This window comes from Spinacia oleracea, chromosome 5 (genome assembly GCF_020520425.1).
Source record: "Spinacia oleracea cultivar Varoflay chromosome 5, BTI_SOV_V1, whole genome shotgun sequence".
NCBI lineage: Eukaryota > Viridiplantae > Streptophyta > Magnoliopsida > Caryophyllales > Amaranthaceae > Spinacia > Spinacia oleracea.
Genome location: NC_079491.1, coordinates 3,953,945 through 3,977,035, shown reverse-complemented (window position 1 = coordinate 3,977,035; position 23,091 = coordinate 3,953,945). Strand labels below are relative to the sequence as shown.

Below are 23,091 nucleotides of genomic sequence, written 5' to 3'. Positions count from 1 at the left end.
TAGATGGAAGTGGACAACATAATGCAGTTAAGTTTTGGTGGCCAAACCAATATTTTGTTCGAAGGGTTAGTTGAACTATAGGTTATACACTTGTACATATTGGTTTTGTCTGATTTTGTGTTTTATCTTTTCCTACCTAGCATGTATTCTAGTTTGACATTATATTATTTGGTAGGACAAATTAGATTCAGCAAAAGGCATATACTTGCGTCATACCAAGATCTCCAACAAGTCCAATTTCACTCGTTTCTCAAATATCGCACTATGTTGACTTTTACACTATTCAAACAATGATATTTGACCATCTTTTGTGGTTTATACGTAAGAAAAAAATGTAGTTAATTTGAAATCTTGTTGGATTTGTATTGATATACATTCTAAATAACCAACACAAGCACCTAGGGCCGACCCCATCAACTGCGAAATGTTTGAAAGTGGCTCAAGCGTAAACCTGCATAGCTGGACTGACTAACACGTGATAGGTGTTAGTTCATTAGAGTCCCTTCTTCTTAGCCATTAGGGAAAAAAATATATACTTTCTATTTTTTTTTTAACTTGTGTATAATTTGAGCTATTAAGTATTAAAAGTCGTGTATCGAGAATCGTAAAAACTACATGGTGCAATATTTAAGGAACAACGGAAGTATAATTTTTCAATGCTCTTGTCTCTGTTGGTTCTACTCCCTCGATCCCTCTGTTTGAAACTAGTTGTCATGTACTTATGTTATACTCTGTATTACGGAGTACTCCCTTATCACTATAGTCTACCTATCAATTTTTATCATTATCTCATCAATTAACTCACGTACGTACATTTTCCGGACATCCTAAAATAGTCGTATATGATTTTATTAACTCCAATCGAAAACCTCACATCCTAAACATTTAAGGAATAACTTCATGTTAATTCGAGGGGTTATAAACATTTCATTTAAATCACAGAAAAATTAAACTTGCATAAATCAATCTCCAATATAGAATCTTCACCTAACATTCCAAACACAACCAAATCACTTCTTTACAAAAGTTTGGACAATCTAATATTTTCCAAACCCCCTTATTTTAGCAAATCATTAGAACTTACCACTCATTTCCTACCAGTCACTACAGAAATACCCTGCTTTTCCCCTAAACAACACTCAAACTAAACTTCCACTCTATAAATCACTCAATATATTTTACCACAAAAATTCATCAAAACAAAAAATACACCAACAAAAAAGGTACTAAAACCAAGTAAAAATGGAGAGTTTTAACCAAAACCCACATTTTACTACACTAAAAGTAGCATTAACAATCATAACCTATTTCTTAGTAGTGAGTTCAGTAAAGGCTCAAATAACTACACTATGTACAGCCTCAATGATAGCCACCTTCACACCATGTATGAACTACATCACCGGCAGCACGGCTAACGGCTCGTCTCCTTCGTCGAACTGTTGTGGTGCATTGAAATCAGTGATGAGTAGCAGTATGGACTGTGCTTGTCTCATGTTAACTGCTAGTATTCCTCTGCCTCAACTTGTTAACAGAACTCTTGCACTTGGACTTCCTAGGGTTTGTAGAAGTGGTGGTGTTCCATTGCAGTGTGAAGCTTCTACAAGTCCTCTTCCTGCTCCAGGTACTATTACTTTACAGATTAGAAGGTGCACCTGGTTGTATGTAGCTCTAAATGTAACCGGGTTAAAAGAACATTTTTTACGGTTTAAAAACACAACTTTATGGTTTAAAAACTAATTTTTGCAGTTTAAAATCATATTTTTACAGTTTAAGCACATACATGTTTTTTCCAATTTTTTGGTTGTAAAAATGTGCTTTTAATCGGTATATATGTGCTTTTAAACAATAAAAATGTGATTTTTGAAGGAATAAAAATATAAAATGACCCGGTTGCATGTAGAGTTGCATACTTGCTTACAACCATGTGTACCTTCTAGCAATTTTCATTACTTAAATCGTTTTTCTTAATTACTCTAATAGTCGTGCTAATAGTGTAATCTGAACTAGTAATATTAAAATAAATCATGATGGATGGAGTATTTTGGAAATTCAACTCTTTAAGTTTTCATGAAAACTAGAATTATCTGCATTATGCATGCTGAATGATTGTGTTACATGTTTTTGAAGAGTTACTTAAAATAAATTGTAACTTCATGTCTTTACAGGTCCCCTGCAGTTTGGAGCACCTCCCACAGGAGCCTCACCTAGCCCAGCTTCACCTAGCCCGACTTTACCAAGGCCAGTTTCACCTAGCCCAGCTTCACCTAGCCCAACTTCACCCGGCCCAGCTTTTAGTCCCCAAGGTATTTAATTCTTTGAATATTCAACTTATTTTGACTAATTTAAAATAAAATAATTAAACAAGTTCTGACAAGTTAAAACACAAATGATACGCTACTAAGGTGTGTGTTCTCTTCACTTAAAAATAAAAACAAGTTTCATGTCTAATAAGTTGAAAACAGGTCCTATCAGGGCAGTATCTTCCAATTAGATCCTATAAGTCAACTATGCCCAGTTGACTCTTTTACAATCAAGTCTGATCATTTCTAATAAGTTCTAACCAGATTCTATTTGTTGACTAGCTCTCCCCAATTTGCTCTCTTTCAATCATGTCTAATAAGTTCCAATATATCAAATTGTATAAGTTGACTCTCTCCAGTTTACTCTCTTAGCTCAAGTTTGATCAGGTCTAATGAATTCCAATCAGTTTTGATCAGATCCTATCAGGTCAATCGAGTTTAATACATTCAGATAAATTTAGTTTTCATTCGGCGAATGGAACGCACCATAAATGATCAATTACTTGATTAATCGAATGTTTTTATTTTGTTAAAACATGATACTAGCATCCAAAGCAACCGCCTTTACACCAGCATCTGGACCAAAGGCCACAGAATTACCACCGGTACCGGTGGTGGCACCATCATCATCAGTGCAAGTCGAGGCACCATCGAGGACTCCCAGGGTTCGACCAGTGTTGACACCATCGACCTCGAGTGGTGTATCAATGATCCCTTCACCTATCACTATTTGGGCATGTATAATAGGGTTCATGACCTTCATGTTGTTCAAGTTGTAGCGTAACATGTTACATGTATCACACAAAAAATCGTGGTTAAGTGCTCCCTTAATGTATGTTGTATACTTGTATTGGGTTCAAAGCTAAAATGTGTACTAGTTACTAGTACAATTTTCCTATTTCACATTTTCCGGCTTTAACAATAACTAAATACTACGAAATATTTATCCTACATTATTGTTTTCTTTTATTGTTAGTTTTGTTAGAAGAATAACTCACATGTGGCTGATATGCGTTTTAATACTAATCCTACGTTAAAAAAAAAATAAAAATTAAATGAATTATCTTTAATGGTGTCAATTAAATTCGACTCGAGATGGATTTGGAAATAATGCCTTATTATTGTATTGTCACAGAAACTTATATAAGATGGTCTGATGTGTAAGACCAATTTCTTACCAAATAGTTATACTTTTTAATTAAATAGTAACTCAATGTGATCAAATAGTTATAATTTCTAATCAAATATTTATAGTTTCTAGTAAAATAATTATCTTTTCTAATGTTGACATCAGCGACCTTACACGTATATCTGTCTCATAGAGATGTTTTATTTTTATTTTTATTTTTAATATAGACCTTTTGGAAGCAATTAATATACATGCACATTTGATTTTGTCGAGCTTGAGTAGCTCACGAGTTATTTTTATCTCATTATCACCCCTATCACAAATTCTTATTTACAATGGGTGTACAATAAATATTGTACACCGGAGTAAAAGTTGGCTCAAAATGCTTAAAAGTTACATTTATATATGTAAAAGTTATCTATTTTTTAATGACAACTTTTTTCATTTGAATAAAAATTATTTCTTCAAAATCACTAATAATGTATAAATTAATCATTTAACCCTTTAAAATGTTTATCTATCCACTTTTTAATTTTATAATATAAAAGTTACAGAAAAATTGGTTAAAGTTACGAAAAACTGCATAAAAGTTATCTTGGTGTACAACAAATTTATTGTACACCTTGTGCGCGCAAGACCTTTTGCTACTCACAAATTCTTATTTACAATGGGTGTACAATAAATATTGTACACCGGAGTAAAAGTTAACTCAAAATGTCTAAAAGTTAAGCTTATATATGTAAAAGTTATCTACTTTTAAGTGATAAATTTTTTCATTTTAGTAAAACTTATTTCTTCAAAATCACTAATAATGTATAAAATTAATCATTTAACCCTTTAAAATATTTATCTATCAATTTAATTTTACTAATATAAAAGTTAATCAAAACTAGGTTAAAGTTACAAAAAAAGGGTTAAAGTTATCTTGGTGTACAATAAATTTATTGTACACCTTGTGCGCGCAAGACCTTTTGTGATTATTCTAATCATTTAAAATAACTAATTCTTTTTTCATAAATCCTACTCTGTATTTCTTAATCTTACCAGAAATAATCTTGAGGCTAAAAACAGAAAATAACTCGTCTAAGTTTAGAACCAATCTAATACCACAAAAGATCCACCATAAACTTGTCCACATTTTAAGCCTTTTTTATTTGTCCAAAAATAAGCACTCTATCTTAAGCACTTCCTCATGATCAAGCCCATATATAAACTAGTCGTCTCTCATATCTCATGCAACAACCATCACACAATATAATATATTTTTACAAAACAAAACAAAAAAACTTACGTCAATAAAATTAAATAAAAATATGGCCGGTAACAAGTTGGTTGCAATGTTTCTGATGTGCATGGTCGTGGCTGCCACCATGAACTTGGTGGTGGAGGCCGGCGACCCGAACGGCGAAGGTTCTGCCGTATACAAGAAGTGTTACGATGCATGCCGCAAGCCTTGCACGGGAGGTGAAACCTACTGTGAAATGAGTTGTGATGAGAAATGTGATGCAGAAGAACTCAAAGGTACGGATGCTAATTAAGTTCTGTTATGTTCATCTTATTTTCATTTATTTCAGATTTGATAAGATAACATGCACTACAAAGTACTGCCTCCGTTTACATTTATTATTTGCACGGATTCCAATGCAATATGTAACCACTAATATATCCAATTTTCATATGTGAAAAAATTATAAAAAATTGATATTATGAAAATATATACCGAGAACAATCTAACAAGATCTTACATGTAACGTTTTGATATATATAATAGTGAAAATTTACGGTCAAATTTTTCATACTTTTGACACACTTTTCAAAGCGTCAAGAAATTTCAGAAACGGAGATAGTATAAAGTAAAATAAGGGTCGATAATTCAAGTGAATTAAACGGTACCTTGATTGGTATACCATAGACTACCTATAATTATACGACATTCGTCCAATTGGATGAATTGTGTATGGGTTTACCAAAATCACTTCTCAAATTTTTAACAGAGTTGTCAAAATTCTATCTCAAAAACATTTGATAAGATGACTTGTATGGAAGTCCTATTTCCGTTTTAAATTCGTCCTTATAAAATAATTATTTTGCAGTGATCACGTATATTATTTAAGAATGTGTACAATTTTTTGTTGTTGTTGTTGTCGTCGTCGTCAATTCTTAAAAATGAAATAGATTATGGTTTGATTTATATATGAAGCTAATTTGTTTGTGTTTTACTTGTTGCAGTCAAACTGGATGAAGTTGACAAACCGGGAAAGAACTAAACATGAAGAGACATATACGAAGACGAAGGATGATCCAAAATTACTGAGAAATTAAGCGTCTTCGTGTAGAACAACTATGATTTCTAGCATTATAATGTTTGTTGAGCCAAAAAAAAAATTGTAATGAATAAAATAATAAAAATAACCTTCTGTTTTTAGTTCATTGAATCTCGTGAATAATAGATGTAATTGTCCATTAGGAATCCTTCAAATAATTGGGAATTTTTTTTACCGGAAACCTTATACTCCGCAATCATCCTATTTTTTTTTAATAATCAACTTTGGTTTGAGTTTTTATTTTTTTGTTCATATTTATTTCGGTGCAAATGAGCAATAATATTAACAAAATATGGTTCACGCACCGGTAGGGCTGTGCACCGGACCAAATCCGGCCCGGTGCACCGGACCAAATCCGGCGCGGTCCGGACTGAATCCGGAATGGACCGGATCCGAAATCGAGTTTTTTCCATGTCCGGTGACCGGTCTTAAATTTTACCGAACAAGACCGGTCTTGTCCTGGAAATTCCGGACCAGATCGGATTTTGATCTGTTTGTCCGATTTAATAAATGCATTCCAAATCCTAGAGAATAGTTGTGCGTGGAGTGGTGCGCCGTTCGATGGTGGTTCGAGCTAGAAGTGGTGCGTGGAGTGGTGCGCCGTTCGATGGTGCTTATTAGTCTATGATTGTACCTTGCCATAAAGATGCACATACCATTCACGCTTGGATTTTGAGCAGAAAATGCCACAAGTTTAAAAGTACGTATTTGTGGTGTTACTGTTACCCACGCATACCAAATTGAGCGGAATTGAATAAATAAATAAAGTCTTCAATTGTGACTTACGCACAACTATTAAACATTATAAAATCAAATTAGACAATGAAATTGAATCAATATAATCACAACTTTGAATAACCAGAACTCAACAATCTATTGCTTACTAGCTACCTCCATTTGAAATGATCTTTACACTTTCTCTTACTTTATCCATATTTTATTATATTTAACTAATTTTTCTACTTTTATCGTAATATTTGTGCAAATAAGAACCGTATAGATTTTTATGAAACCGATGTATTACATTTTACTCCACAATCAATTGTGATTTGTGATTCAAAAAACAGATTTCTACTAAATCAGTACCAATATTGACTTAATCCTCCACATCTAGTTATGAACCGTAATATTAACTCAAATGTAATATCAGCATTACTAATTATATCCGTAATGTGATGATCCACTTCAACCCAACAACATTAATGATCATACTTAAGAAAGATCTTTATCAGACCAAATGATGATCTCCTTCCAAGATTTCCTTTTCTGTTCTTCTTCTTCAGTGGTGGTTCTTCTGTAACCTTTTCTTTCCCCTTATTTAATCTAGAAAAATCTACGGCCCTGTTTGGCAAAAGTAGCGGTAGCGGTTAGCGGTTAGCGGTTAAAGGTTGGAGTAACGGGTAGCGGTCAATAGTAGCGGGTAACGGTTAGCTGTTAAAGTAGCGGGTAACTAATATGAGTGTTCGGTAGAAGTAGCAGTTGATATTATAAAATAAAATAAAAGCTGAAATATTATTTTAAACTTTAATATAAATTTATCAAACGCTATCCGCTACCTTAAACGCTACTAATTTTAACGTTTGATAATAGCTACTCAACCGCTACCTCTACCGCTAACCGCTACCTAAATCGCTACCTCGCCAAACACTTACAAATTTTACAAGTAGCGTCTTGACTCGGTCAAAACGCTACCCGCTACCTCAAATGCTACCGCCGAACACGCCCTACATCTATAATATACTATAGAAAACCAAAGTAGAGTGGGTAGAAAAATCTAGTGTAAAATAATATCTAGAACCTAGATCTAGAATATACTATAGAAAACCATAAGTAAAGCAGGTAGAAAAATCTAGTGTGAAATAATATTTAAAATTTACCTAAGAAATATCTGATTAAATAATTGTCTAGAAAAATCTAACTAGTGAATGAGGTAAAAAGTTTCACAGAAGGAAGAACACCAACATTGTACGACTATAAATACATATGTGGCAATAAAACATATTTATTATCTCATAAAAGCTCACTCTTGCTCTAAAATCAGGGTTTCTTTTTAGTATGTTTAGTTTGTTTATGGTAGCCTTTGTCAAATAAAAAAAATCCCCACTGGGTGTTCTTCTGTAACATTTTCTTTTCCTTTATTCATTATGTCCTTGTTCTTCGGCTTCGGCACGATTACCCGTTCTTCCAGATTTTATCAAACTTTATCTTGCACTATATCGAATTGAACGATGAAGGCAGAATCCAACGCTCTATAGAAAAAAAAAATAAAAAAAAAATCACACATTAAATAATAATTTTTATCCATTCCGTTTTTATCTGTATCATAATGTTTTTACATTGTGATGTATACTATATTGGAATATGACAAAATACGAGGAAAATAATATTATCAACCCAATACTAGCCCATCAAGTCCAACGCCCTACTATGAGTATATTTACAAATAGGTAAAACATCATATTTCTTTAATGTGGGAGAATACCCACAATAGCAAAGTGAAGACTATTATTTAATAATTTTTGATTTATTTATCAATTAGCTGTAATTTTGCAGTGAGTTAATTGGATGTTCAAGTTGTTAAACGAAGATTCACTAGTAGAAAAAGTCCATGTTACAACGTACATGTCAACGCGGGTCAAACCTTTCGAAGGTTGTTACAACTTACAACGTACATTTTAATTGTCGGTGGTTCTGTTTTCTCGCCTCCTCGCCAGTCGCCGGTGGTTCTATTTTCTCGCCTCCTCGCCAATCGTCACCTACGTGCGTCGCGTTCTGTTCTCCATCGCTGAACCACCCTCTACCGAGAAAGACCACCGACGAGAAAAACTTCAAATAAAGTTGTTCAATCTCCCTCTACCGACTCGCGACCGCGTCCTGTTCTCCGTCAACCTCCTCACCGCGGCAAGTAATCTTCCCTGTCCCCTTTTAATTTTCGTTCCCGGTTTTTTAAAGATTTAATTTGAATAATGTCATTTTCTAAAGTTGTTCGTTACTTTAGTGCATGAGTAAACAAATAACGGTAAGAAGTATTTTGTAATAGCCGATCCAAGTTTCATCTATGTATACAATACTACTTAGTTTTCATCATACTACTGTATAGTGTGTTATAAACCATATTGTTAATTTTTGAAGATCCCAATAATAACTAAGCCAAGCCATGTTATACTTTGGCCCAGCTTATATCCACCCCTATGATATAGATTTAATTTGTTAATAGATTAGATCCTATGTACGCACGAATTTTAATTAATTTTTTTTACAAAATATTTAACTGAACGTTTCAAAACTACTGCACATTATTAAAATTTGAACATACTTATTTAATTTATTTATTTAATATGCATATTTTATATACGCAATATGCTAATTTGACCGAAATATTGAGTTAATATATTTTTCATTATTAATACGACAACTTTTGTGTAAGACCGCTTTACCGGAAAGACCACTTTCATTGCTTATCTAATTGGTTTCATTGTTTAACAACAAGTACACTTTTTAGGAAAATGAATTTTGACGGAAAATTTTTCCAGGGAGTGACACGTGTGATTTCTGGTGTCTGTTTTAATATAAAGTAATATATTGTTTTGTTTTATTAGGGAGTAATTGACATTAAATGATTTAAGCCAACGTTGATCTTGATATTAATACTATATTCCCCTCCGATCTGATCCCATCTTCTATCCCAAATAGAAAATCAAGTGATTGACTTTAAATCTTAGGTTATCTTCTTGAGTTCAGACGAATGATATTAGCACATCTGTCACATAAAGCCAACAATAATTGACTACACCACATTATCAAAATAGCTAAATGTTAATTAAATCTTAATTTAAAGGTTTGTATTGAGGTTTGGGACTAATAATATAAGGTTATATATTCATAATTGTTCCTTAATTAGAGGCGGAAATCTCTATAGGGCAGTACTTGCGGATCAATGGACCCGAATTCTATGCCTTGTTCAATGTTCATCCATTCAACACCTATTGATTTGATCATTAAAACTATATCCATTTTTGAATACTCAATTGCATTATTTGTCAAAGTAATTTTAAATATTGTCAAAATTCATAAATGAGATACCTCATAAGACCAACGGGAGTTCATCTTAAAACCATATGATAATAAGATCGAGAAGTAAGCATACTCACCTTAAAGTCTGCGTTGTGGACATATGTGCATGATACTCATGCTGTGTTGAAGCAAGTCTTCTCAAACAACACATGTAAGTGTCCTACATTGATAAAAGATGAAAGAGTTAATCACTTAATAAGGGTAAGAGGTTACTCTCCTTATTGTCATGTGTTTTAAGGTGGAACTTCCTTTGGACTTGTTAAGTCGATTCGTTTTCTTGATGATGGGTGCGGTCCAGACCCGTATTTAACATGCTGCATCAAAAGAAACACGTAACGTATCACAAGCTCTTTTAAATATGCAAAGCGAACAGGGTGCATAATCGTATGTGTCCATGATCTAATATTCTAATCGCTCGAGCCACAACAAGAAAAGAGTACATACTTCGCTTGAGAATGGAACATGGTTGATCTGATTCTTATCTATACTATATATTAAAAGACATTTCTAAAAAGGTTTACGTGACACGTGGCGCTCTGCTTATGAGTCGTTCGATCCATATAATCTTAATATAGAAATAAAAAACTCTTTACCACTAAGCTATTACACACTTCATATTAAATGATGTCATGTTGACATTAACGGACTTATGAGACATATGAGTATAAGACGGTCAAACACAAAACTTACTCTTGATTTAAGGAGTTCCGAACAGATATACATGACTTAGTTTATAATTCTTATATATGCGTTGTCCTATTGTCTATCCCTTCCTTATTTAGTGCTTGTCATTAAACTATACTTCGTATAATATATCTATTTAAAAATATAATATGGAGTAATTTCGTACGTTGTAATATTTGCCTCACCACTACTAGCCTTTGCGCTATAAATAGACAGGGTACTATCGCAAGCCAAACCACAACTAAAACATTTCTCCACAACTTCTAAATAGAGAAAGAAAAACTTAAATAGGCATGGCAAAGGGTGTGCATTTCTTTAGTGTTCTCATTGTCTTCCTCTCTTTAGCCTTTGTTGCTCACTCTGTAAGAACCTAACTATACTTCATTTGTTTTTAATCATACAATATTTCTCGTTTTTCTGTTATTGATTTATGCATACATGAATTGTCCTTGGTGCTCGATGTTATTGTATTTATATACTCATAACATGTAGTTTATGTCATACCTTACACACTACTACGTATATTATAAACTTATTTTATCTAAAATAAACTTATTTGGTGTGAAAATGTCTGAAAAAAACTTATTTTATCTGAACTTAACTGAATCTATCTGAACTTATTTTATCTGAAATTAGTCAAAATAAGTCAAACAAAACAACGTTTTAGTCAAAGTATTCAGAAACGAAGGGGACATATAGCAGTTGTGGTGCCAGGATTTTTTCATTAAGGGTTCGAAATTTTGAAACGCATATGAAAAAATCAAACACGACAATCTAAAATCCTTATTACAACTAATAATATGGCGGTGCATATATATTATAAATAATATTAAAAAAAATTGCAGTTGAACTCGAAGAAATGGTGTTTTAATTGACAACATTCATCTCATATCAACCTATTCACATTCATAAAGTCAATTTCAATCTAACAAAAAATTTAATTGTAAAGCAACAAGTGAGTTATAGCTCTAAACTAAAATCTAACATTATGTTGTTGAAATAACTAGTTTAGCAAATTTAAATCAATTGAATGAAAAAAGTAATTGCAAATTTCAAAACACAAAAAAAAAATAAAAAAAATAGTGGAGAGATTGTGTATGTTTTGGTTTTTGAAATGTAAAGGAAGACGGAGAAAAAAAGAAAAGGGAAAAGAAACGGGATAGGATTCGAAATAATTACAAACAATACCAAAAATTTATTTTAACAGTTTTTTTTCCGGCTCTAGTAAGTGTTCAGTTGAACCCACTGAACCCTTACTAGTGCCGCCACTGACATATAGTTCATAAACTACTACTAATGAGTTGATTATGCCCTTATTTTTGTGCATGCATTATGCAGTCATGTACGTATGTAGTGAAATTGAAGACAGGGAATAACGACGAAAGAGCTGGAACAAACGCTAAGATTTTACTTCGTCTTTATAACAAGAAAGGGGAATCAGTAGATGCTACAAGTCTTAGAAGATATAGAGATGGACCTAATTCAAGGAACTACTTTGAAAAGGGTCAATTAGACAGATTTAAAATCCCAGGAAAATGCCTCAAGATTTGCAAAATGGAATTGAGCCACAACAATGGTGGTGATCACCCTGGATGGTACGTTAACTACTTAGAAGTTACCGTTGTTAATGACCAGACGCAGAAATCCTCCGCGGTAAAAAGGTTTAACATTAACCGATGGCTTGCTAAAGATGAACCGCCTTACTCACTCTCCGTCGTCAGGAATCTGTGCTGAGAAGGTTGATAAGAAAAAGATTCCAAACAGAAAGAACAGAAAAGAGACGGAGGGAGTATTTGAAAGACTGATAAATGTTACTTATATGGTTATAATATTATGTTGTTGCTTTCTAAAAATATAATAAGTTTAATGGCATAAACTTAAGTATGCCAACATGGTTTAACCGGGAACGAATGGGTGAATATGTTGTGTACTTCCCCTGTTCTATAATGTTTTATGTACTCTTTGTATCTATATACGGAGTATGTTTTAATCAAATTTATATTTATGCAAGTTACGTTATTGCATTTTTCACATCTACTTCAACACTCCTCCCATACACAAGTAATAACGAAGTAGCTAGACATAAAAGGTGCAACTATTTTAAAACGGATGAAACATATAACTTCAAAATTACCTATACGCGCTCACCTTGAGATATATTAAGGAAAATGACATGGTTAGCATTGCATTAACAGATCAAACCTCAAGTAATGTAACCGAAATCAATCATAAAGTTATATTAGCAACGAGTTTATGATCAAACATGTATAAAATGTTCAACATATATACAAGACATTCATTGGAGCATTTTATCAAACAGTTGGTGTGCAAGAAACAAAACAATAAAAGAAGAAGAAAAAAGTCAATTACAATACAAGGTCAGGTTTGTAAATGTCGGTGACAATGGAGGCGCCACCGAGGAAAGAGAAAACAACCACCACACACGACCAGCTCAACGACGGAGTTCCGATTGCAGATTCCCCCCTCCAAACTTCCCCTTTTTCCGATCAAAATAATTAAAAAAAAAGATTGGAAGTCTGTCAGACAACCGTATGAACATCCCAAGCTCACACAAAGGAACAGGGGAACGATCATCTACAGCACACAGCGATCCGAGGATCAACGGTAGCCGTTAATCACGCTCTGATCACACGGTCATGATTCATCCACCAGACTTGGTTTCCTGTCTCTTTAGAACTCAAAGATACAGAGGTACGAATACTATAGAACAGATCCTGTTCAAGTAAGGTCGTATCATGTTATAACTTTGCTTCTGCTTATAAACAAGCATATACTAGCTTATTTAGACGATGTGGGTCTTTTTCAACCAGACTTCTTTTTCAGGCTTCAGAACTGAAGCCGTTACATAGGCCGCCTATGTAACTTGGACACGGGTACTAGTGTCGGACACCAGTTACGTGTCCAAGTGTCCAACTCGGCTAAATTGTGAAAAAGTTTCCAGGATTTAAGTCGAAAATTAAGTGTCAGAGTGTCCGTGCCCATGTCGAAGTGTCGAGAATCCGATACGGGTACTTGAGATAAAATGAAGAGACGGAATAACATAGTAGGCCGCTCTGCCATGTTGCGGACATTTTTTATATTTGTATTTGATTCATATTTCTAGTCTATGCTGCATATTGAAAACATCTGAAGCCTTTGCATATTGAAATGATATAAGTAACACACTCATAATTCATATATCATAATACTACAGTTCATTCTGGGGTGTTCAAAAGTCTTGCCTATACAAAAGCAAAGTCCAGCTCTCCAAGTTGCAGCTTCAATTTGCCAGCTAAATCCAGAATCATGGATTAATTTGTTTACAATTACATTACTGAATGATATCAGTATATCACACAATCTTTGGACGTTAAAATTTTGGGTTTGGGTAGAGGAAGAAATCTAACAAAACTTAGCGAAAAGCTTCAAAAGTACGTGTGGACTTCCCCATTCCATTTGGTTCAACCAGACCATACTTTTTTCTCATAAGATGATATCTTTACAGTTGCAGCATTCTTCAAAAGCTCTTTAATTTAGCGCGATCACCAATAACAATGGTAAAATTAAGCATGACGATCATCATTTAGCGCCTCCAGTTTCACCTGCTCAGCAACTTGGAATGCCATCATTTCTTCCTTTTTCTCATTTCTTGACCCCTTTATCAGTCAGTACCTATCCAGTAGTTTGGGATCTGCATTCAGCTGCAAGTTTGTATGATTAGATACAGCATTCTGCTCTTCCTCTCCTTCAGAACTATAATAACCATCTTAAATCATAAATGTTGTCAAATACTCCCTCCTACTCAGTAAAATGTTTTATCCAGCTTTCATCATGAAACTAGAATGTGGTTGATTTCTGAAATTATCTATACTCTTCTGATAAGTGATACTCGTAACAGGGAATAACCGAAATATTGACTTATTTCAGACAATATAAGTTCAGATAATTTCAATTAAGTTAAAATATGTACAGATAAGTTCAGATAATATAAGTTTAGGAAAAAAAAGTTTTTTCAGACATTTTCCCACACGAATAAGTTTATTTCAGACAAAATAAGTTCAGATAAGTTTAGATAATATAAGTTCAGACAAAATAAGTCGAATAGAACGGAGCCTAAGTGTGGTATCAGCTTCTTTGTAGAAGTGACACTCTTTACTGCTATCCAAGGTATAAACATTGCTTAGAGGCTGGAACGCAGGAATATCAAGCCAAATATCCTAAAAATGGATCCTATGTTTGGCATACTAATGCTTTCAAGATATAGATAATTTCTACCCACACGGCCACACCTACTATGTTGCTCAATGCCATGAAGCATGAGCTGACACCAGGGTGAGGTACAGCATCTGCTCTGAGGCCAACACAACTGTGCATTGGCTTGCAAATGCTAGCTGATCCATGTCTGAAAATTTTACTTTGCACGCTAACCCACCTAGGCTAAGGTATTAGGAGAGTTTTGTTTGAAATTTTCCAAGGCTTTTTTAAGCCACATCTTACTGCTATAAAATAAATTTTGTTTGGTATTTGGCCCTCCTATGCACCAAAAACACAGAGAGCATCCAAGATAGAGTAAGATAAATAAATAAATAAAAGATAATAATTTTCTTCTGATTTTTTGGAGATTGTGAAATACAGCTTCCTTGATTGTCCCTAACTAGCATATTCAGATAAACCACCAATCAAGCATGAACGAATAATTAGAATTGCCCATTCAGTTTTCTGAGAGGGGACTGAACTGGGATGCGGAGGCAACAAGGGAAAATTGCCATTGTTTCCTTTTATATATGCTACGCAGCCTATGCTATTTGATTTCAACTTTCGCCCAAGACACAATTTGCAAAAATAATGATGTCGACAATATGCCATTTGTTCTATTTTAGTAGACTTTTATGCACACATATATTCAAGTGCTTAAACTCAATCAGAAAATAGAGGAAAGCCAGATATTACCTTAGGTACTTATCAAAGGCAAGATTGATTTTCTACTCTTGCCAGCCATCTCCTCAATTCATCGTTCCTCCATATTATGTCCTGAGTACAAGTTATACAACACAGTTACACAAACGGATCTCACAATTAGCAAATATTCACATGTGCTCTCAATAGTAACATACAGATGATATTTTTGAAGGATAAAGAAATGCAAGTTCTTGTTGTAAAGTGATTCCCATCTCTTTGTCCCATGAACAGATCGACCTTGCATTTGAAAATTAAAAAAAAAGTTACGACTCTAAGACAGGGTTCAAGGGAAGGGTAATGCAATGGGAAAGCAATATTGAAAGACAGAAATCACCTCAATCCGGCAAAGACAATCATGCAAAAGCATGATCTTACAAGTTGAACCACAGATAATAAAGGACTGCCGGGTTCTTGATCATAAGAGTATCGTTGACAGAAGCAACCAATTAACCAGTAATAACCACTACAAGACCCACTACGGCGTCATCTTTGAGAGAAGTAGTCGTATTTTGTCTTCAACTGTTTTCAGCTTTGCAGAAGCGCTGTTCTCTTCTCTTCGCACAAGTCAAAACTGCAGCCAGGACTCTTCTTCAAGTTATTCTCTTCCATGAATTTATATGTACCCCATGAATCATTCCACAAACCTGATGCAGCATATATACTAGCCAAAGCAACATAGGTAGAAGAATTTTTGGTATCCAAATAAAAAAGAAGTTTTGCTGCTAATTTTCCAAGACAAATATCTCCATGGACTTTGGAGGCACCAAGAATTGCTCCCCAGTGAGATGCATTGGGTTGAATATTCATCTTTTGCATTAGATTAAAAGCTTCCTCTAATTGGCCACCTCGTGCTAATACATCAATCATGCATGAATAGTGTTTTTCGGTTGGGGCAATATTATGTTTGTCAACCATATTATTAAAGCATTCCCATCCTTCCCTAATTAACCCTGCATGACTACAAGCAAATAGTATAGACAAGAATGTCACATCATTTGGCTTGAGACCCTCATGTTCCATCTTCCTATATAACAACATTGCCTCATGTCCATAGCCATGCTTGGCATATCCATCAATTAAAGATGACCATGAAATAACATTCTTTTCTTCCATTTGATCAAAAGCACGGATGGCTTCCTTAAGCTCCCCACATTTGGCATACATATCGATAAGGGCATTGCCCAAAGCCACGTCAAAATAGGAAAATACTTTAGTGCAAGAGCATGAAGTTGTCTTCCAAAGTTCAACAAAGATGTAGTAGAACGCATTCTAAGCATGGTGCAGAGCAGAAAACCATCTAGCACCATGCCACTGTGGTATATTTCACCGAAGAGATTCAAAGCATCAATATGATGGTCATGTTCATGTGCAAAACCAGCAATCATAGCAGTGTATGACAGCAAATTCTTTACCATCATACTCTTAAATACAGTGTACGCGTGCTTTGTGCTTCCACATTTTGCATACGCATCTATTAATAGTCTGTTCAACAGATCATGTAATCCGTAACCATGTTGTATCATAAGTCCATGGATTTGGAAGACTCTGGAAAGATTATTACCTTGAGTACAGGCTCTCAATAAACTTCCAAAAGTAAAGCAATCGGGTATTGTACCTTATATTATTAAGGAAGACAAACATAACAAATCAACAGTTGTAAATAAAAAACTAACCCTAATAAAGCAATCTTGACAAGAATTTAACTTCGTAGTACCCAAACAATGAGGTTTTCTAAATGTCAAGGGGCTTATAACCAAATAGGACACAAGTAACCCAATACAACCTATTTTAGTACAAACAAAGGGTACGCGATTACCAATAACGTAAATGGCTCGTATTGGTACTACTTAGTAGTGTATCGGGTGACCAATACCACACCAATACCAAGTTAATGAGTACCAATCAGAGTCATTTGCATCCATTTTGGATACAAGTCACTTTTGACATAGACTTCCTCCCAAAACAATTGTCTAAAAACTCAATGACAACACAAACCCCAATTAAAATGGATATTAAATAGGTAAATCTCACCTTCTTTCATCATCAATGGGAACAATTGAAATGCATCATTTACAAAGCCTTGGACTGCATAACCATCGATCATTGTGTTCCAGCACACCAAATCCCTCTCAGGCATTGTCTGGAAGATGATACTCGCATCGTTGATACTCCCACACTTCGAATGCAGGTCAACCAATGCACTTTGCACAAACAAATTACTAGAAAATCTACCCTTCTGCAAACACCCTTGAATTTGCTTCCCACTCCTTAAACACATCAACTTGGTGCACCCCCTCAATGCACTACCATAAGTAAACTGATTACCCTTCACACCTGAATGATGCATATCCTCAAAAACCATCAGGGCATCCTTAAAGAACCCATTTTGAGAGTACCCAGATAACAAAGCAGTCCAAGATACAACATTTCTTTCAGGCATTCTATCGAACACCTTACGTGCATGTCTCACGTCACCAATTTTTCCATAAAGTATGATTAGTTTGGTATTTATATTCACATTTGAGTCTAACCCATTATAGACCAAATATTTATGAATCAGACGACCTTATTTTCCTGCTTTTGCATCAATGCACGTCTGAAGCAAATTCATGAAAAATAAAGGGTCTAAAGGAACTGGGTTCCTAAAGATGGGTCTCAGAGCTTCATATAATTTACCCATGAATATATGAAAGGCAGAGTTTTAAGCGGGGGCGGATCCAGGTCTAAAATTTAATACAACTCCATTGCACAAAAAAATTGAAAGTCACCTACACATTTCAAAAAACAAAATAATAAATTTGTATATAAGATAGAACAAAACTAATGAAAACATATTTTTAAAAAATTACACTTTCCATGGCACGACATAATTCAAATCCAACAAGAAACAAAATGAAAAAACAAATAAACAATAACACACTTACATGGCACGAGAGTATAAGCAACTTGAATCAGACCACTCAAATCACAAATTAAAGTCCTAACACTCCTAAGCTCAACGAAAGAGAAGTACTTCTTCCCCAAATCAAGTATACAAATTACAAATTAAATTCAACCACGCAAATACCCATAAGTCCATAACCCAAACACTAAAAATAAATTCAATTCTAGATTTCTAGACATGTATTTATCTCTTATTTTTGGTGGGGAAAGGAAAGGGAAAATCAAATTCAAGTAGAAACATATAGTTATAAACCAAGTATGTACTTTGTCTTAAATTGTCAAGGTGTTGGATGTCATCAGCAAGAAGCTTCTACTATTTACTGGAAAAATAGATCTTATGCAATAAAGAGGTGGTTCCTCTCTAGTATACAATATTGCTGAGTGATTACCTGGGATCTAAATCATTCAATAGTCACGATAAAAGTTCCCGATTCGTGTAGAAGAACAAAGATTGAAGATGAATTGTGTGATCTGTAATTTTGAGTTATTACTGGCCTACTGGGTGATATTGTATGTGTTTTGGAGCTTGGAATGAGATCTTTCCTCTATCATTGAATATGTGCAGAATTTAGGCTTTCAAGCTTCTAGAAGTGTTTATGCTCAATTAGCATATGAAATATCTGGCTTATCTTTGTTGTGGAAAAAAATAATTCAAAAATCAAGAGTTCCAAAATATTGCAACATCAGCTGCTTCAATCATAAATGTTTTCAAAATACTCCCTCCTACTCAGTAAAATGGTTTATCCAGCTTTCATCATGAAACTAGAATGTCTAAATGTGGTTTATTTCTGAAATCATCTATACTCTATAGCTTGTGATAAGTGATACTTGTAACAGGGAATAACCAAAAAATTCAAAGAATTTGAGACAGAAAACAGAGGAATATATATTTATCAGAGATTCTATCAATAAAAGAGGAGCACGAGTATCATGATAAACAGCTATGAACATTTCATACTATATTTTATACTACTCCTGCATCATTACACCAACTGTCAATGTAATCAACAGGCTATTACACTTGAATCTTAACAAGGATGGCAACAATACCTAATCAGAAAGTGACTTGCTAAAGTTAACTCAACATGTATGTCATGCATTCCCTTCAGGAATTATGGCTCTACCAACAGAGACCAGGACCAACAGCTTAAGATAGTAACAAAATTACAACCATTTATATGCAGTGGGCGTTCCAAGATTCTTTTCCTGATTCTAGGATGCTTTGCTCATGGCTTTGAAATTTTCAGATAATACAAAATTCAAATTATAACTAATAATTCACAGGTGACATGTACAATTACAATAACATTAATCATCCATTCAAGTCATAATGCATACAGAGTCATTAGGTTTGGACACCAATTAGTTCAGCGTATAGCCTACATCATCCATTACCTCATCAATAATGCAAAAATCCATCACATCAACATAGAATGTTAAAATGGAACCCCTGAGCCGATCAATTCAAACCAACCTACACAGCTAGTTGGCTACCACTCATTGAACTACATTAGACACTTATTAGATTCAGCAATTTTGTGGATACCAACTAGCTTAGTTGGTAAAGTCTGGAGGGGGTGGTACCCAAGACCTGGATCGAATCCCGTCTACATCAATTGTCGACTTCCCCTTCGTGGCTCTCTCTACACCAAAAAAATAGATTCGGCAATTTTTGATAACCCGGCCATATAAAGCTGAAATTAATCTGTTTAGTAGCTATTTAGCATTTGTTGTTAAACCAATAAACAATTTAAACCCAACTTCCCCTTGTGTCAAATATACCACTCACTAAGTCACTAGTCATTAGTCACTAGCAGTGTATAAAAAGGCGTGTCAGGCGCAAGGCGATTGGAGCCAGCGCCTTTTATTGTCTTTTATTGTCTGGACGAGGAGATTTCGATGAGGCGCACCTAAGGCAAACCAAGGCGCAAAAAAGCGCACTTTGAGGCGCAAAAAGGCGCAAAAAAGGCGCACCTACTAAGGCACACACCAATTTTCACTTTTTTCCACTTTTTATTAGTGCGCCTCACTTCAATGAGGCGCGCCTCGAGGCGCTAGGAACTCTAAATCGCCTTGTTGCGCCTTGAGCCTTTTTATACATTGGTCACTAGACTTGCTACACAAATTATACACAACCATGAAATCAAATACACCTAAACAACACCAGGTGGCAACTCAAACAATCTATAATCCTTGCATTTGATATTTCTGTCAACTTAACAACCTTCCAAAAAGACAAAGGGGGTAAGTTTGGAAATGTATGACGTGTATAGCCGTACAGGTTCAATGCAGTCCGAATCCTGTGAAAAACACAACCCCTTGTAAACCGACCAATTGAGGCACATACAGCGACTTACCTCCTCCACGAGGCTCGAGTGGTCGAGCAATTTTCGATAACCCATAAGAGCTGAAATTAGTCTATTTCGTACTCCGTAGTTGTTTTGCCTTTGTTGTTAATCCAATAGACAAGCTAAACTTCCCCTTGTGTCAAATATACGCATCACTAATCACTAGACTCGCTACAGAAATTATACACAGCCATGAAATCAAGTACACATTAAAAAAAACACCAAAGTGATTTTATGCCAGCTGAAACAATCGATAAAACATTAATCCCTGCATTTGAGTATTTCATTTGTCATTCAAAAACACTTTTTTCAATTTCAAATATCGAATTTGACGCATCACTAATCACTAGACTCGCTACACAAATTATACACAACCATGAAATCAAGTACACGTAACAAAACACCAAAGTGAATTTATGCCAACTGAAACAATCAATAATCCCTGCATTTGAGTATATTTCATTTGTCATCCAAAAATACTTTTTCAATTTCAATTTCAAATATCGGACTAACAACTCCTTAGTTTGTGTAAATACCAATTGAAAACAATCAAATGTCATCACCATACCAACAATTAGACAATCAATTCATATTCTCCTTAAATTAGGGCGAAACATAGGATAATTATGAAATTCAATGTCAAACTTAGACAGTAAATTCAAAGAGAGAGAGAAAGAGAGTATTAGAAGGGAGAAATGGTATACCTTGAAAGAGAGAAGACGGTGATCGATAGAATTTTGTACTTGTCGCGTTGTTCGCCGACTGTTGTTGACTGGTGTTGTTGACGGTGGAGAGAGTGGGAAAAAGGGATTCCGGTCAAAATAAACGAGACAAAGACGGGTAGAGGTGGCTCTGTTGTCTGTTGGAGATGATCGAGAAATTTATCGAATTTATTTTGTTTGAAAAAAACTTATTTGTGTATAAAAATGTCTGAAAAGATCATATATTTTTTCTGAACTTAACTGGTTTATTTTGTCTGAATAAGTCAAAATAAGTTGAATAGATCGAACAGAACCTAAGATGTTCTCTTACGGTGACGGTTACATCACGAATATTTAGTTAATTAGAGAACTCCAATTGTGAGCTACAAAGTGGTGTGGCTAAGTTCGCCACATCAAATTTCTAGCTACAATTGATTTAAGCTACAATACAAATTTTCACATTGTGGCTACAAAATTTAAACAAGGATCTTTTGTCATTTGACACCTAAAAAAAAAAATCAGTTTTTTTAATTTAATACCTTACTTCATTTTTATCATATTTAAACACCTAATAAAAAACATTTGAAATCGACACCAAATAACAATTTTTGTCGGAAAAAATGTTGGTTTTTAAGTCTATGTTATACTTCCAAGCAATAAGAAGGAGTTGTCTACAATCAAATCATACCTTGGAAACTATAACATAGTTAAAAACCACCGTTTTTTTCTGATGGAAATCGTTAAATGGTGTCGATTTCTAAATTTTTTGTTTTCTTAAGGTGTTTAAGTATAATAAAAAAATTAAGTAAGGTGTTAAATTACAAAAACTGGTTTTTTTAGGGGTTCAACGACAAAAGAACCTTTAAACAATTTATTTATTTGAGGTACTTTTTTTTAAGCTAGCTGCCCAAAATAACTAGAAGGTTTTATAGCTGCTTATGTCATTGTTGTAACAATGGTGAGCTACATGTTCACATAATTCTTCTTTTTTGTGAGCATGTCAATTTTTTAACCATTGGAGTTAGGGATGGCAGTGGATAATGGACCCGACCCAGATCAGTGGATCCAGATCCGTTTTCAGCGGATCTGGATCCTCAATTTTTGGACCCGACGGATCCGGGTAGGATCTGGATCCTTGTTTTAAAAAGGGATCGGGTCCTAAGTCATTACCCGGATCCGTTTAAGCGTTTTTATAAAAAAAAAATTAAAATATAAAAATAAGATGAATTGTAGCATTATTGAAGTTTGTTGAACTTTATGTTGGATTTGTTAAATTTAATTTAGTGAATGCTTGTATGGACAAATAACGTTGTTATTGAAGTCTTATTTAACTATGGTTTAAGGTTAAAATGGAAATTAGGGTCTTGATGAAAAAATAAGTTAGGATCCGTTTTGGATCAGTTGAACATGGATATGGATCCTCAATTTCATTACCCAACGGATCCAGATAAGATCTGGATCCTTGCCTAAACACAGATCTGAATCCTAGAGGATCTGGTCCAGATCCTATCCGTTGCCATCCCTAATTGGAGTTACTCTTAGGTGTCTTTTTTTTTTCTTTCTTTCTTTTCTTAGGAAAAAAAAAATTAACAAGGGATAACTTTAGGAATTAGGAAGCTGACACAAACT

At 34.4% G+C, this 23,091-nt stretch overlaps 2 protein-coding genes, 1 non-coding gene and 1 pseudogene across 3 annotated transcripts; 2 read left to right on the top strand and 2 right to left on the bottom strand.

Moving 5' to 3' along the window:
• The first annotated feature begins 1,183 nt into the window (after positions 1-1,183).
• LOC110782164 (non-specific lipid transfer protein GPI-anchored 16) lies at positions 1,184-3,251 on the top strand. The gene is made up of 3 exons (XM_021986282.2): positions 1,184-1,621; positions 2,166-2,303; positions 2,847-3,251. The coding sequence occupies exons 1-3, from the start codon at positions 1,243-1,245 to the stop codon at positions 3,077-3,079; spliced, it is 750 nt and encodes a 249-aa protein (XP_021841974.2). The 5' UTR covers positions 1,184-1,242; the 3' UTR covers positions 3,080-3,251.
• Positions 3,252-10,713: 7,462 nt separating this feature from the next.
• On the top strand, positions 10,714-12,521 carry LOC110782177 (PLAT domain-containing protein 3-like). Its single transcript, XM_021986306.2, has 2 exons — positions 10,714-10,873; positions 11,850-12,521. Exons 1-2 carry the CDS (start codon positions 10,805-10,807, stop codon positions 12,243-12,245), a joined length of 465 nt encoding a protein of 154 aa, XP_021841998.1. The 5' UTR covers positions 10,714-10,804; the 3' UTR covers positions 12,246-12,521.
• A 524-nt stretch (positions 12,522-13,045) lies between these two features.
• On the bottom strand, positions 13,046-13,264 carry LOC130462322 (small nucleolar RNA U3). Its single transcript, XR_008922418.1, has one exon. It is a non-coding gene; the product is annotated as a small nucleolar RNA U3 (small nucleolar RNA).
• On the bottom strand, positions 13,047-21,648 carry LOC110783164 (pentatricopeptide repeat-containing protein At3g20730-like; annotated as a pseudogene).
• Positions 21,649-23,091: the final 1,443 nt, after the last annotated feature.

Bases quoted from the DNA above. Each gene is read 5' to 3' on its own strand.
- LOC110782164 (XM_021986282.2), top strand. From the start codon at position 1,243: ATGGAGAGTTTTAACCAAAACCCACATTTTACTACACTAAAAGTAGCA. The intron at 1,622-2,165 runs GTACTATTACTT...ATGTCTTTACAG, and splicing joins AAGTCCTCTTCCTGCTCCAG to GTCCCCTGCAGTTTGGAGCA. The intron at 2,304-2,846 runs GTATTTAATTCT...ACATGATACTAG, and splicing joins CCCAGCTTTTAGTCCCCAAG to CATCCAAAGCAACCGCCTTT.
- LOC110782177 (XM_021986306.2), top strand. From the start codon at position 10,805: ATGGCAAAGGGTGTGCATTTCTTTAGTGTTCTCATTGTCTTCCTCTCT. The intron at 10,874-11,849 runs GTAAGAACCTAA...TGCATTATGCAG, and splicing joins TAGCCTTTGTTGCTCACTCT to TCATGTACGTATGTAGTGAA.